The 16221-nt window shown below is 43.6% G+C and overlaps 1 protein-coding gene across 4 annotated transcripts in view; it reads left to right on the forward strand.

Annotated features, from left to right (window-relative positions):
* Positions 1 to 16221, forward strand: part of NFATC2 (nuclear factor of activated T cells 2) — a 184603-nt gene that overhangs the window by 81584 nt on the left and 86798 nt on the right. For all 4 annotated transcript variants that reach the window (XM_033914885.1, XM_033914883.1, XM_033914886.1 and 1 more), the window contains exon 6: positions 6272 to 6412. In XM_033914885.1, the coding sequence (XP_033770776.1) occupies positions 6272 to 6412 (141 nt within the window). The remainder of the gene's footprint in view (positions 1 to 6271; positions 6413 to 16221) is intronic.

The following is a 16221-nucleotide window of genomic DNA, read 5'->3' on the forward strand; positions in this document are numbered from 1 at the left end:
AATAAAAGCCCTTACACCAAACACCTCAACACAACCACGGCCAGTTACGAGCCAGACTTTAAATTTTGGTGGGGCCTAAGCCTAAAGTTGGGGGGAGGGCACAAAGTATTCACACATCCTTGTCCTGCTGTATACCTCCACCCCACACCCCATGCCTTCCTGCACCACCCAGCTACCTCGGTGGGGATCTCCAAATTTCGCCAATGGAAAAGGTTCTCCACTGGCAGTTGGTATTTTCTGTGGACTGCTGATGTTCTGAGTCCCCCTCCTGCAAAGGGTTGCCAGACGTCTGGATTTTCCCGGACATGTCTGGGGGTCTGGAGGGGCTTTTTAGAACCTGGCACTTTGTCCGGGTTTTGAAAAGCCTCCCCTCAATCGCATCGGACCGGAGGCAATCCGCGCATGAGCGGATCTCGCGTGATGATATCACGTGCAAATTGCCTCCTGCCCAACCAAAGCAGGCAGCGGGGGGGGGGGAGGGGGGAGGGGCAGATATCACATGCAAATTGCCTCCTGCCCAACCAAACCAGGCAGCGGGGGGGGGGAGGGCAGAGCTAGGGCGGGACTGGGGCAGAGATGGGCGAGGCTGGAGGGCAGGTCTAGGGTGTCCGGATTTACAATCGTAAAATCTGGCAACCCTACTCCAGCATGTTCAGTTTTTGTGCATGCGTGAAAAAGAAGCATGCATGGAGGGGGGCCGGCATTGTAGCAACCCATGGAAAATGCAAACCGCTAGGCTGCTGGTGGACCTTTTCCACCAGTGGAGCTTGGGGACCCCTGCCAACCACAGCGGTAGACAGTACTGCAAAACTGCAGTTTTTGTTTGTGTGGATGGGGCAGGGGGGGGCTGAACCTAAAATGGGAGGTACCTAGGCTCCCCTGTTGTTACGCTAATGGTCACAACAAAATCTCGGAAGGGGAGGGCGATAATTTCAGTAGGCGGTAGGCAGGTTGCTGGGGTCGCTGAGCTGTAGCGATCAGCTCGGCGGCCCCTTTTTTGGCATTATACCTGTTTTCACTTGGTCTAAGTCAAAACGTATAAGTGCCGACTAGGCAACCTGCCTAAACTTTTGTAGGTGTAGGTCGGCCCACCTCCCGCCCTATCCCCTCCTCTAAAAACACCTCTTTTTCGCTCTATGCGTTTAGAGGCAGGGAAAAGGCCTAAGCTGGTTTTAGATGTCTAAAACCAGCTTTGATTATGGGTACTTGGACGATCAGGCTTTTTGATCGTCCAAGTACCCATTTAGGCCACTTTTTAGACTTTTTTTTTTTAAATTTATTATGAGCCCCTTAATGTTTAATTTTGTTTACAGTTTTTGTTTGCTTTTATTCTGTGTTTCAGCACACGCTGAAAGACGGAAATTAAATAAAAATTTGTTTGGATTTTGTGTTGTTTTGGATCAGAAATGAAGCCAAAAAATGTCCGGGCCAGTGTTCAAAAGTGCTTATTTGGTTAGCAGGCCCAACTACTTCCTGGATAAGTGCTGCTGAATATTTCCCCCGATCGCCACAGAAGTATTCGGATAATGCAGTGAGATTCAAAGCATGAAAAAAAAGAAAAAAGTCATGTTGAGTCAAATCAAGATCCACCGAGTCCACCATCTGGTCTTCTTTTGCAGACCAGGTCTCAGGTACCCAAGGCTGGGCTTATACATATTGTGGCCCCTAAGCTGTAACATTAAGAAGCCCCCTTGATTAGTAGGCAGTTAATTTTAGGTTTAATAGTTTTCCGTGATAGCGAAACATGAAGCTCCTTATAATGTGAGTCCCTAAGCTGTAGCTTGTCTAGCTACATGTAAATTAGTGTAGCTCATTTGGTTCGCTGCTAGTCACTGCTCCCTGCAGACTCTAGCTGGTGCCAGACAGAATTTCAAACAGACACATCCCCTTTCTATGCTAGAGGAAAGAACATAAGAACATGAGCAGTGCCTCTGCTGGGTCAGACCAGAGGTCCATCATGCCCAGCAATCCGCTCACACGGCGGCCCATCAGGTCCAGGACCTGTATAGTAATCCTCTATCTATACCCTTCTATCCCCTTTTCCTTCAGGAAATCGTCCAATCCCTTCTTGAACCCCAATACCATACTCTGTCATATCACACCCTCTAGAAGGGCATTCCAGGTGTCCACCACCCTTTGGGTGAAGAAGAACTTCCTAGCATTGGTTCTGAATCTGTCCCCTCTTAATTTTTCCGAATGCCCTCTCGTTCTTGTAGTTTTCGAACGTTTGAAGAATCTGTCCTTCTCCACTTTCTCCATGCCCTTCATGATCTTATAAGTCTCTATCATGTCCCCTCTAAGTCTCTGCTTCTCCAGGGAAAAGAGCCCCAGTTTCTCTAATCTTTCAGCATATGAAAGGTTTTCCATACCTTTTATCAATCGTGTCGCTCTTTTCTGAACCCTCTCGAGTATCGCCATATCCTTCTTAATGTACGGCGACCAATATTGGATGCAGTACTTTAGATGCGGGCGCACCATCGCTCGATACAACGGCAGGATAACTTCTTTCGTTCTGGTTGTAATACCTTTCTCAATAGTACCCAGTATTCTATTCGCCTTCTTAGAGGCCGCTGCGCACTGTGCCGACGGCTTCTTTGTGTTGCTTTACGTGGAAATCCTGCAGCTTGACTATTGAATGTGAAAAATAATTTTGTGAATGCTTTTTCATATAGTGTGTATAAAAATTCAGACATAAACAGATGAGGGGGTGCCTGTCATACGCGTTACAAAGTGTCTGAAGTTGAAAAATTCAGCATCTCTTCTGAGCGTGTCCTGCTTACAACTGACAGGAGACGCTGTCCTTAATTTTAAGCGTCCTTAATTGTAAGCATGTCCGTCTAGGGGACGCCATCCTTAATTTTTGTTGCCTATTTACTGTCCACTTTTATGAAGCTAGGGTTGCCATAAGTCTCCGGAAAAAAAAGAGGACGGATTGAGCCATTTACGTTTTACTTCCACTGAAAGCAATGGAAGTTAGGAGGACAAATTGAAACATCTAGGTTTTACTTCCATTGAAAGTACTGGAAGTAGAGCCCGTCCTCCTTTTTCTGCAGCCATATGATAACCCTCTATGAAGCAGAATTCTGTGTGGTGCCAAACAGCCCCCTGCCTTTATTCATAGCCAATTAAAAATTAAAAGGCCATTTCTACTCAGCTGAAAAATGCCCGTTGGGAGTGGAAAGCGAGTTTGACACACCTCGGGCTGCAGCAGATGTGGGAGCTTGCTCACATCAGAAAACCACTGCTTATAAATTGGCAGCATGCACAATCTTCTGAGGGGGAGGCCTTGGATCCAGCATCTCTTGGATGTCTCTCCTCTCCCTAGAGAAAGGGGTTCTCCACTGGCAGGTCAATACAGAGTGAGTTCTACTGCAGCTGCCTGCATTTATTTCTTAAGTTTATACCCTTGGACTGAAAAGTCATTTTCCAGTTGTGCCTGCTCCTTCTGTTTCTCTGTATAATGATTTAAGCTGCAAGGTAGAGTTTAATGGAGACCCTCCGTAAACTGATCACGTATCATTGTCCTGCTGCTGGTTTTATTACAGGAGCGAGCCCACGTGACAACTAAAATGGTAAATTATCACGCAAGGTCCACCCTGCTCCTTTTCAGATTTCCAGCTCCCTTGCCACGGCACCAGGAACATAGAGACATGACGGCAGATAAAGGCCAAAAGGCCCTTCCAGCCTGTCCGTCCGCAGTATCCACTATCTCCTTTCCCTAACAGATCCCACATGCCTGTCCCACGCTTTCTGGATTTCAGACAGTCTTTGTCTCCTCATCTACAGGGAGTTGACTGTTCCACACATCTACCACCCTTTCTGTAAAAAAAAAGAGCATTTCCTTAGATTACTCCTTCACTTCATCCTATGCCCCTCTCACTCTGGAGTTTCTTTTCAACTGAAAGAGACTTACCTAATGCGTATTTATGCTACCTTTTGGTTAGAGCCACCTAGGGTTTTACACTGCTTCCTTCCCCTTCCTACCCGCTAAATTAAGACATTAGTCTGGCTGCCGTGGTGTTATAATGGTGTTTTCCTCTTTTTGCATTTGCCTCTGAGGACTGTCTTCACAGCATCCCTAACTCCAGCCAGCCTGGGAGCCAGGCTTGAAAATCAAACCCAGATCTTTGGCATACCAGCGCTGCGCCAGTGGGTCATTCCTGCCATCTTTTCTTTAACCCTTCGGCAGAAACAAATCAAGCTGGGGGAGGGGAAGGGATGTAATTGAAGAAGGCAAAAAAGAAATTCTTTAAAACCACTCGAGAGAAGGGGGAGCGCTGTGCCCTGCAAAGTAGAAGACTTTAAAAACGTCTTGCTCTGTAAGGTATAGTATTTTATTATATAAAGTAGGAGTTTGGAAACTACTGTAGAATGAGGTGTTCCGTGCTCATGGCTTGCAGACCGTGCAGTCTCCTTTAAGGGCTGTGCAAATTATACCAGAATGTGCCAATGAAAATAGACTGCCAAAGCCAGTTCCATTAACAATGAACTGCTTGTGGAGAGCTGCTGAGCTTCTGAATCCACACCCTAGAACCTACCAAGTTGCATGTGAAACTAGGGAGCATATCCTTGAGCATGAAGGAGGAGGAGGAAAGGAGAGAGAAGGATTTGTTTTCATTTTCACACTCCCTTTACATGGCCGGTGTTAGACAAGCTGGGGCCTAGGGTAGAAATTAAGGAGGGGGCCCTCAATTTCTCTCTTCCTTGCCCCTCATCCCTTTTCCCCACCCACTAAATGCCCTCCCATCCAGCATCTAACCTTTCCTCCTCCTTTCTTCCTTCCCTCCTTCCCCCCCACCCCAACACATGCCTTTCCATCCAGCATCCCTCCCTTCATTTAAAAATCACCTGCTCCAGGGGTCTTCTGTGGGCCAGAATATCCTTCTCTTCTCCCTCACCTTTTAAAATGCAAAGGGGGTCACCAGAGCGGCAGCAGTTCTGTAGCACTGCTTACGGATTCCTTGGCGACTGTTCCCCTGCCGCAGTCCACCTAAGTGGATACAGGAAGTTGCGTCAGGGGGGGGGCAGATCTTGGTGGGGAACAGCGCTGAGGAATCCGCAAGCAGCACTAGCGAATCGCTGCCGTGTCATCAACGCTTTTGCATGTTAAAAGGTGATAGGGGCTTTGCAACAGGGTGGGGAGAAGGGAAAGACATCCCAACCCATGGGGGCTCCCTGAAACTATGGGGCCCAGGGTAGTTCCCCTTTTTGCACCCCCTCCCCTAGTGCCAGTCCTGCTATGTCATATTTTATGTTAAATCTTTTGTGTTGAAAATACTATTTTTTACCATCTTCCTCACATGAATCATACTATTGCTTGTCTTCAATTTGCTTTGTCATAATTATTACTATTATTATTATGATACGTTACACCTAACATAAAGGTTTGTATTGTGTCACCAGATAATTTGAACTTCACCCAGAAGCTTAAGAATTATATATAATACATTATAATGATGTGTATTGTAGCTGTTATTATGATTAGTTGCCTGGAATAGAGAATGATAAGGGGACAAATTGTCCCCGTCCCCGCAGGAACTCAATTTCCCCGTCCCGTCCGCATGAGTTTTGTCTCTGTCCCTACCCCCATTCCTATAAGCTATGCCTTAACCACACAAGCCTTGAACACTTATGATTTTAAAGCGTTTGAGGCTTGTGCAGATGAGAATGGAGCTTAGGCATTGGTGGAATGAGGCATTGTGACATCACAATCTGAGCTCTAGAATGTTGCTACTTATGATTTTAAAGTGTTTGAGGCTAGTGTAGATGAGGGCAGAGCTTGCAAGAACGGGACAGGAAAAGAACTCGCCAGGATGGGACGGGAAAAATGACTTCCTGCGGCGGACGGGGAGAAATTTGTCCCCATGTCTTTCTCTAATCTGAAAGTTTTCTCCTGTTGCTTTCAGCTTCCATCATAATTGGAACCACCCAATGGACTGCTGTCCTTTCAACTTTCATTTGCATGTACCAGAGTTGTACCCCTCCCTCCACTCACCCATTTTTTTATATCCTCTGCAAACTCATATAGCCCAATCATTACAAAGGCAATGCTCGGTGTTTTTGTGCAAAAAAAAATTGCCACACATTAAAACAAATGACATGAATGAAATAAACAAAACAATCAAATGGGCTTATTTATCATCAAATGTTTGTATAGCATGGCAGTTTTTGCAAATTATTTAGAACTGTGGTATTAAAGTAGGTTTCAAGTCAATCAAACAATGAAATTTTAAAAAACGGTTAGTGACAGCAGCCTGTTTTCTCTCCTTAGCCCAACGATCTGCTCATGAGCTACCAATGGTGGAGAGAATAGACACCGATAGCTGCCTTGTTTATGGAGGACAACAGATGATCTTAACTGGCCAGAATTTTACAGCCGACTCCAAGGTTGTATTTACAGAGAAGACCTCGGGTAAGTGAGTTATTCATGCATTTCTTCTTTTTTTTTTTTTCTTTTAAATATTATTATTAAAGGGAGGAGCAGGATCATACAGTCATTTCCACTGCAATGCCTTTTAAATGTTTGTACAGTATTATAATATGGCAGTTCTGTTGAACAAATATTCTGCACTATCAAACTCTCTAAGTGCCCTGTGGTCTGCTACAGTCCATACCTGGAACTGTGGACTGCCGAAGCTCTGCCAAGCTGCCAAAGGATTGGCAGAGGCTTAGAGCAAATGGTGCTTCCTATATCAAAAATGTCCATGTATTTTGGATGCTAAAGGGGGCAGTTCTATTACTTGGCATCTCAAAGTAGATGCACCGAAGCCAAACACCAAGCATCCTCTATAATAAAACCCTTACCCGCGCATGCGCTGTTGAAACGGTGTGATCCCTGCCGCCGTGATTTCTGCTTCCGTGCCCAATTCAATTTGAGGCACATGCGCAGCGGCGGAGTCTGTCGCGGTTTGATTTACGGTGCATAAGAGGAGCCTGCAGGGCCGATTTTACCCATTGCCAACATTGCTTCCTGCCAACGGCTATGTGAGACCTGGGATTAGAGAAACGCTACAGATGGCTGGTCTACTAAAGGACAGGGGGAGCAGAGAAGTTGGACGGGGGAAGAGAAAAGGGCTACTGCAGGACAGGGAGAACGGAATGGGTGTTGCTGGACAGGGGAGAGGTAAAAGGAAGGGAGAAGGGCTACTGCAGGACAGGGGGAGCAGGCAAGAGCTGAGTGCTCAGGGAAGGGGGAATGCTGCAGCTGCACAGGGAAGGGGGGCAATGCTGCTGCAGCTGCACAGGGAAGGGGGGGCAATGCTGCTGCAGCTGCACAGGGAAGGGGGAAATGCTGCTGTTGCATAGGAAAGTGGGGGGAGAGGGAAAGGGGGCCAGGGTGCAATCTTGGTTTGCTTTAGGGAGGGGGAGACAGAAGGGGGCCATGGAGAGAGACAGAAAGACAGGCACGCAGCACATGAGAACGAAAGACAAACACACAGAAAGACAGCGGGCAGGGAGAGAGACAGAAAGAAAGAAAGACAGACGGGGCCAGAGAGAGAGAGACAGACAGAAAGACAGACAAAGGGGGCCAGGGAGAGAGACAGACAGAAAGAAAGACAGGCAGTGGGAGGGAGAGAGATAGAAAGAAAGAAAGACAGACAGCGGGAGGAAGAGACAGGGGCAGGGAGAGACACAGAAAGAAAGAAAGACATGCAGACAGACATATATTGTAACACCTGTTAATGTAATGGGCTTAAACACTAGTCAATTCTATAAAGGCATCCATGTGCCAAGATGGCATTACATAATATGTACTGATTGGACAATATAATAATAATAACAATAATAACTTTATACCACCATAACCAAAAGTTCTAGGTGGTTTACACTAAAAAGAGCTGTATTTCACTGATTGTCCAGCTCTTTTTAGTGTAAACCACCTAGAACGTTTGGTTATGGCGGTATAAAAGAATAAAGTTATTATTCTTATTATATTGTCCAATCAGTACATACTCCAGGGACAGTAACAGATTCAATCTACATAATGCATTTTTCATTTATCCCAAGGATCATCAGATTGCCATTTGAGTAATATAACTCAATAATGGCTACAATCTTCATCGACCCTTTAAAATTTTCTTTTGCATTCTAAATATAGTTATTCGACACTTTCCCCCTCTTTTACAAAGGTGCGCTATGGCTTTTAGCGTGCGCTAACCATGCGCTATATGCATGTTATCCTATGGACACGTTAGCATTTAGCATGCGCTAAACACGCACTTTATAGCGCGCCTTTATAGAAGGACCCCTTTTATTTGTTCTCTCCTTAAATAACGTTTAATTTAGCGTTTTTGCAGCAAAAACACCCCTCGCTGACGCGTTTCAGTGTCGGGGATGTACCTATTTCATTTATTTAAGCTGCAACAAAAAGTTAAAGTTACTACCCCGCTCGTCACTAAAACTTTATTCCCCTCAATTTCTTCTCTACTTAACCTCCTCATTTCTCACCTGGCGGTTTTAACCCTTTCCGCTTCACCTCACCAAAGCTGCCGCCATTAGATTTAGAATGGCTGCGGCGTTCTAATGCGTGCTCTCAAAAAGAGCAACCCCCGATGTCATTCCTGTGTCAAAATCTATTGCGGGCCGCTTTCTTAAAGCTACAGTGTGTCCACAGGACAAAAGTCCGCTAATATTATACTGTAAGCCGACTGACTATCACTAACACCTACCTTTCTGTTATTTCATCTACAGCTGACATCGGTATTTTCATGTAAACCGCGAGGCATCATGGTGTTTAATTCAAAGATCCATCGTAACTCTTTTAAACTAAGAGTTCTGTCAAAATTGCCTCCCTCCCACCCAACTTTTAAGGAGTCAACAATACGCCACTGTAATTCCTGTAAATTATGCTTCATTAAAATCCAGTGGAGGCAGTGTATGCAAATCAAGTTCATGCATATTCATTGTGGATATCCTGAAAACCTGATATAGGTATTTTCCATATCTGTCCCAGCAGGCTACTACTTATCATTTCTATAGCACTGAAAGGCGTACGTAACGCTGTACATTTAACATTCAATAAACAGTCCCTGCTCAGAAGAGCTTACAATCTAATTTGGATAGACAGACAGGACATCTCAGGTATGGGGAATTTCTAGCCCAAGGAATGATATGATGGGTAAAGGTATCTGACAGTGAGTGGGAGTTAAGAGTTGCAAGCAGCTTCAAAAAAGTGGGCTTCTAGCTTGGATTCGAATACTGCTAGAGACGGAGCATGATGCAATGACTCTGGCAGCCTGTTTCAGGCATACAGCACGCCAAGAAGGAAGGGACCAGAGTCTGGAGCTGCTGGTGGAGGAGAAGGGTACTGATAAGAGGGACTTACCAGATGAATGGGAGGCTCACAATGTTTATGTTTATTAAAAATCTTTATATACCGCTTAAACTACCAATGAAGATCAAAATAATCCAATCAAAATGATGAAAAGAACTGCACTAAAAATAGGAAAGAAAGAAAAAAAAAAAAAAATCCAAACACTTACTAATCTATAATAAAGCAACATAATTCACACATACTTTACAATGCTCACATACTTTGCAATGCAGATTGTAACGGCGGATTTCAATTTAACCTGTGATATTTGTGGGCGCCAAAGAGCAAGTACATTTTCAAAATAGAGAAAACTATGCAAAATTTTTAAACATAAAATGACCCTCGCCACACAGGAAATAAGCACTGGGTGCTTGTTTCTACTCAGTAGCCTTGTTCTGTCCATGGGCCCACCAAATTTTTGAACATCTGATTCTAGGTTCAGGAGAGTGTGGATTAGGAGGGTGTGGGAGCTACAGTCTCAACACCCTGAGGTTTTGGGTTCAAACCCATGCTGCTCCCTCTGACCCTGGGCAAGTCACTTAATCCTCCACTGCTCCAGGTACATTAGATAGATTATGAGTCCGCTGGGACAGACAGGGAAAAATGCTTGAGTAGCTGAATAAATTCATGTAAAACATTCTGAGCTCCACTGGGAGAACAGTGTAGAAAATTGAATAAATAAATAGTGTGAAAAACTTCAGCCTCTGATAACCAGAGCTGGTATTGTGACATCATAATGCCTCATTCCACCAATGCCTAAGAGCCAACCTCATCAGTGATGTCACAATGGCTTTGTCCTGTACTTGGCTCACTTTTGCTACATTTTGATTTCTAGAATGCCGCAGTGGTTAAAGCTACAGCCTCAGCACCCTGAGGTTGTGGGTTCAAACTCACGCTGCTCCTTTTGATCCTGGGCAAGTCACTTAATCCTCCACTGCCCCAGGTACATTAGATAGATTGTGAGCCCACCGAGACAGATAGGGAAAATGCTTGAAGTACCTATAAGTAAACCACTTTGCGTGTGGTTTTATAACTACAAAAAGGCAGATACAAGTCCCAATCCCTTTCCTTTTATATTTTAGCACACTGAGGAAAAATGGTCACTCTGTGAGATCTAACAGTGAAGTTTTTGAACATCAAACCTGTGGTAACACATACAGAAAAATATATTAATACAAGTTTGAATCCTTGGTGATTGGCATTACAGCGGTGACAATGTATGAGAATTACAGTCAGTCATAAAATTGCTGTTTGTTATACCGGATGTTTGTTTTAAAAGCATTAGTTATAAAAATATAAAAACTCCAATATACTGGACAATCTTATATTTGTTTTGTGGATTAAAAAGAAACTTGATGAACCAGGACTTTGCTTTACCAGCCGAGCATAAAACTGAAACTCCCTACAAAGTAAATGGCGCAAGCTTCACGGGCACGGTTTTGTACAAAATGAGAATTAAGGGAATTCAATATGTCGACCATTTCTCATCCTAAGCATTGTCTGACTGTCATGAAACTCTCAAAACATGTAATCAACTAACTTCACGTACGTGCTGGGATATTTGGCAAGACTTTGACTGGAAGACATTTTTTCACAAAGTTTGTAATTAGCTTTTGTAAGCAAAACCTGTCGGTGCAAAAAAAGCTAGTAACATTATTTCATCTCATTTCACTTTGAAAATGAAAAGATAGAAAAGCAATGAAACTTGTAGAGAATGACATGGGGGCAATTTTTCCCCCATCCCCTTGGGAACTCATTTTCTCTTCTCATCTCCACAAGTTCTTTTCCTGTCCCTGCCCCATTCCTGCAAGCTCTGTCCTCATCTGCACAAGCCTCAAACACTTTAAAATCATAACTAGCAACATTCTAGAGCTCAGATTGTGATGTCATAATGCCTCATTCCACCAATGCCTAAGCTCCGTCCTCATCTGCACAAGCCTCAAACACTTTAAAATCATAAGTAGCAACATTCTAGAGCTCAGACTGTGATGTCATAATGCCTCATTCCACCAGCGCCTAAGCTCTGTTCTCATCTGCACAAGCCTCACTTTAGTTTAGTTTATAACATTTTTATTGAAGAAATCAGTAAATATACAATAATATAATACAATAAAATAGACATTAAATTTAAATTCATCATATTAATTTCCATCAAATATCTTTCATTTCTTCAAAATATATTTCCAAAATACCCATTGTATCTCCTAATACCCTCCCCCTAATTCCTACCCCCCTTCCCTTTTCCCTATTCACCTCTACCCCCTATCCTCCCCCAAAATTTAGAAGCACCTAGTTTTTGGCATTGAGGAATCAGTTTCATCGTCTATTGTTATTTGAGACTTGGGAAGTTAGGCGTTCGGCTAGGAAAATTTGTATGTTTATGGAAATTTGGGAACCGTATATTCAGAATCTTTCAACTAAGGCAAGAAGTTTAATTCCTAATGATTTACATTGAAGCAATGATTATTTATCTAAAATTCCAGTTCTTTACTTTTATTATTCTTTATTTTTGTCAACTTTCATTGGGTTTGGGGGGTTTAGTATGATTCTTTCAAGCCTCACTTTAAAATCACAAGTGTGCAAGGCTTATGCAGTTAAGGCAGAGCTTATAGGAATGGGGAAGGGACAGGGACAAAACTCACCGGGGATGGGACAGGAAATCGAGTTCCTGCGGGGATGGGGACAAATTTTTACCCGTGTCAGTCTCTTCTTGTGTTCACTTCTAGATTTGCATTTGAGAGTGCATTCCCTGAGCCATGATATTCTCGGATGGTATAAGAAGGATACAAGGAGTGAGGTAAAGGAGGAAAGGGTCCAGGGGATTTTTGAAAATATGAGATACCGATTTTTTTCAGGCGAAGAGGAGGGGTGGTAGCTGCTTTGATATTTCTGTTTACTGTTGACCAAATAGTGTGGACTAAAATGGAACAGAATGAAAAAATCCTTGTGCAATCCATCATCCTCTCAAACTAGACTACTGCAATGCCATCTACTTAAGCCTATCAAAAAAAAGTCTTCAAAGACTCCAGCTAATCCAGAATACTGCAGCCAAGTTGATCTTTGCAAAACGCAAGTCTGACCATGTCTCCCCACTCCTAGCCAAACTTCACTGGCTCCCAGTGATTTCCAGAATCCATTTCAAATGCTCCTGCCTGGCTTTTAAGATCATTCACGGCATCCTTCCTCCCTTAATCCCACTATCTTATAACTCCTCAAGTCCTGACTCTACCAGACCCGCCCAAAGGTATAAACTATCCTTCTCTCTACACGGTGTTCGCTATGCAGGCAAATTGGGAAAATCCCTTCTCTTCAGAATCACAGGTCTTTGGAACAACCTTACTACCCCGCTGCGGAACCTGGGCTCCCTTCAATTATTCTGCAAGCAACTGAAAACCTGGCTTTTCACTAAAATGTAATTCTATCCCCCCTTACTCTTCTCTTCTATATATAAGTTCATGTAAACCTTTTTTTTCCTTCTCTTCCTATATTTTAAGTTCTTGTAAACCGTGCCGAGCTCCACATCCGTGGAGATGATGCGGTATATAAACTTAAGGTTTAGTTTAGTTTAAATGAAAACCCCAATCAACTCCACCCCCACCCCCTCTGAATCTGCCCACCCATAGCCCCAGCGCAGGACATAGTTTCAGTGCAGTGTGTGAAGATGGTGTTAGTCCACTCATCAAGGTAATATGTAGAAATAAAACAAAAATATAAAGAAAAAAAACCCCAAAACTTTTTTTATTGGACTAACTAACTTAATGTAGTTTATGATTAGCTTTCGATGGTAATCCCTTCTTCCGTAGATCAGAAATAAACCTAGGAAATTTGTGCAGTGTGTGAAAGTGAAGCAATGATATTAACCCTTTAATTGGCAGATGGTGAAACTGCTGCTTGACGTAACTTGACGTTGAACGAGGGCAACAGGGCCAAGTAAACAGGCGTTTGGAGATGCAGATCTCCCATAAGAGCCATAGAAGACACATGTTGCTTCTGAGCAACAAGGCCAAATAAAGGGTTAAGATAATTTTCAAAACTGTCTGCAGTGCCTTTGACAGGTTGACTTTACATCAGTGTACAGTCAAACCTCAGTTTGCGAGTAACGCGGTTTGTGAATGTTTTGCAAGACGAGCAAAACATTCCCGCAAATTGTGCCTTGCAAACCAAGAATCTCGGAGAGAGCGAGAACTAGAAGGCCTTGAGCATGCGCAGATGCTCAAGGCCCAGCCCAAGCAAGAGGGAGGATCTTTGGGCACCGGAATGTCCTGTGCGTTGGTGCCGGTGCCAGATCGGGGTAAGAGTTTGTGTTTGAGTGGGGGTGAGTTGGGGATGCCGGATCGCAGCATAGAGGGTGGGGGACATGAGCGGGGAGAATGCCGGATCAAGGGGGGGGGGGAGGAGTGTGGAGCAGCACCGGTGGCCTCAGGGATGGGGGATAAAGTGGAACAGCACCGGTCGCCTCAGGGGGGGGGGGGAACCAATCAAACGAATTTCCCTTACTTCCTATAGGGAAACTGCTTTGATATAAGAGTAAATTGGTTTACGAACATGCTTCTGGAACAAATTATGCTCGTAAACCAAGGTTCCGCTGTATACCCTTTCATTTTAAAAGCTGCCTCTTTCTAGTTGCGATCATTTTCTGACTAAAGCAACGTGTAGTTTTGAAAATACAAAGCCATACACTTTTTGTAGCAATCCCTGCCGTATTCTGCATGCAGTGTGGGCTGTTTTCAAATAGCCCTGTGACTTCTGTAAATGGGTTTTGAAAAATGCCTTCAACCTACCACAAAAAAAAAAAAAAATCCCAAGCAGAACTATGAAAAGTACTATAAATATCCACAATGAATATGCATGAAATAAATATACATATTTGAAACCCAGCACTTGCATATGCATGAGATAGATAATGATTATGAATAGCCTGCCAACCTTTCTGGTGTCCCTAGGCAAAACTTCAACCTTGCACCTCTTCAGTTAACTTTTCAGGCTGGTAAATCTTTTTATTGAATCTTTTTATGGTAAATCTTTTTATTGAATTCCAATAAACCTACATGTTAAGCAAACAGTGTCACAGAGTTCTTTTTAACTGTAGAAACAATTCCAACCCCCATTTATCCATTCCACATCCCAACCTTCACTCCCCATCACCTTTCCATAATACCCAGCAATTATTAATGAACATATCTAGGTGATAACCAACAACAACCTATACAATTAAAGGTCTAAGACAACCCAAAAGCAAAAAAACAAACGTCTGAACAGGGCATGCCCATTTCATATTCCCTCCCACCCACTAAAAAAATTTGACTCTCACCTAAGCACTTACACTGGCTGCCTGTCAAAACTCGTATCGCCTTCAAACTATCATATTTAATGTTCCAAATCCTATATGCAAAAACCACTGAACCACTCGTACATCAATTCCTGGTCAACATCAACCAGAAAACTAGAATCGCTTCAACTACTCCTACCATCTCCCGAAGGGGCTAAACACAAGCTCATATTAACTTGCTCTTCACTTATCTTAGCACAAAGACCTGGAACAACCTCCCAACTGAGATCGGGATGGGAACATTCTACAACGGATTCTGTCAATTTTTTTCAGATGAGAATTAAATTCTGAGATTGCTACACCTTGGTCACCTTTAATAAAGATCAACAACTGAATGTCATCTGCAAAAAGATGACAACTGATATCATACTCTCCACAAGCTTCCCTGGTGTGAGCAGCATCTCTAACTTGCCGCCCGCTCTGGCACGCACTCTAGTGTCATTTCCTACTCATGGGACCCAGAAACTATGTCAGAGAGAGCGCCGACGCTGGTGCGGGCAGCAAGATGGAGATGCTGTTCGTGCCAGAGAAGAGCTAGAGATATTGTGGTGGGGGAGGGGGGAAGTGAAGGCATGTGTGCGATGGGGGAGGAGTGGGAAGGAGCGAGAGGGTGGAGAGGAGGAGAGGTGCCCCCAACAAGATGGCCCCCCCTTTTATTATGTCACTGGCTGGGCCAAAGGGTCTAGGTATAGGTTAAATAGCAAAGGGGACAAAAGCGATCCCTGAGGGACTCCTCTAGAGAAACATGTAGGTGGTGAAATAACATGACTCCAATTGACAACAAAAGAACAATCTGATATGTATGACACAAACCACAGAATCCAATCCTATAGATTTAAGTCGAACAAGCAGTTTTTCATGAGAAATTGTCAAATGTGGCACTGAGACTAGCTGAAAAGTCCTTGTATACTGTAAATGCCGTTTTGGTGAGAGTATGTAAGAATTAAAAAGCTAGAAATGGCTGTGTTAGGATGGCCTAGAAAACCATATTGCTAAACAGGGGTTAAAAAAAAAAAAATGCACGGGCATGAGACAAGAAATTTGACCATGGAAAGCGAATTGCCATAGCTGCCAGGGACTTAGAAAGACGAGGTGGAATCTAGTATTTTGGAAGGTTTCCCTACGTGACACAACATTCTGGAATTTTACAGCTGGGAAGCCCTCATTAACGCAGGCAGCCTTCGTGGGATTACACTCACTGCGGTAGTTTAATAGGTGGGTGTCGTTGGGGGAGGGGGAAAGGGAAAACTCATGGAAGAGGGCCCGGGTCTTACGCTTCTGTTTTGTAGGTTAATTGGTTAAAGAGAGCATTGTTATGGATTTTGTGGAGAGAAAGCAGTGAGAGAGATAGAAAGAGAGACTCCTTTATTACCTGTGGAAAGCAAATTGAGTGTACTAAAAACTTGGCTTGGTCAGCGGAATTCCTAATTTTCCTACTTAGTCATAGTATCCTGATGTGTCATTTTCTCATAAGAAGCTCTTATTGTGGTATTATTTTGAGTGAAGTCTTTATTTTACCAAATTTCTCTTTCCCTTCAGATATACAGATGCACATTATGAGGCGGATTTTAGATAAGAT

Source organism: Geotrypetes seraphini, chromosome 11 (assembly GCF_902459505.1).
Source record: "Geotrypetes seraphini chromosome 11, aGeoSer1.1, whole genome shotgun sequence".
NCBI classification, from domain to species: domain Eukaryota; kingdom Metazoa; phylum Chordata; class Amphibia; order Gymnophiona; family Dermophiidae; genus Geotrypetes; species Geotrypetes seraphini.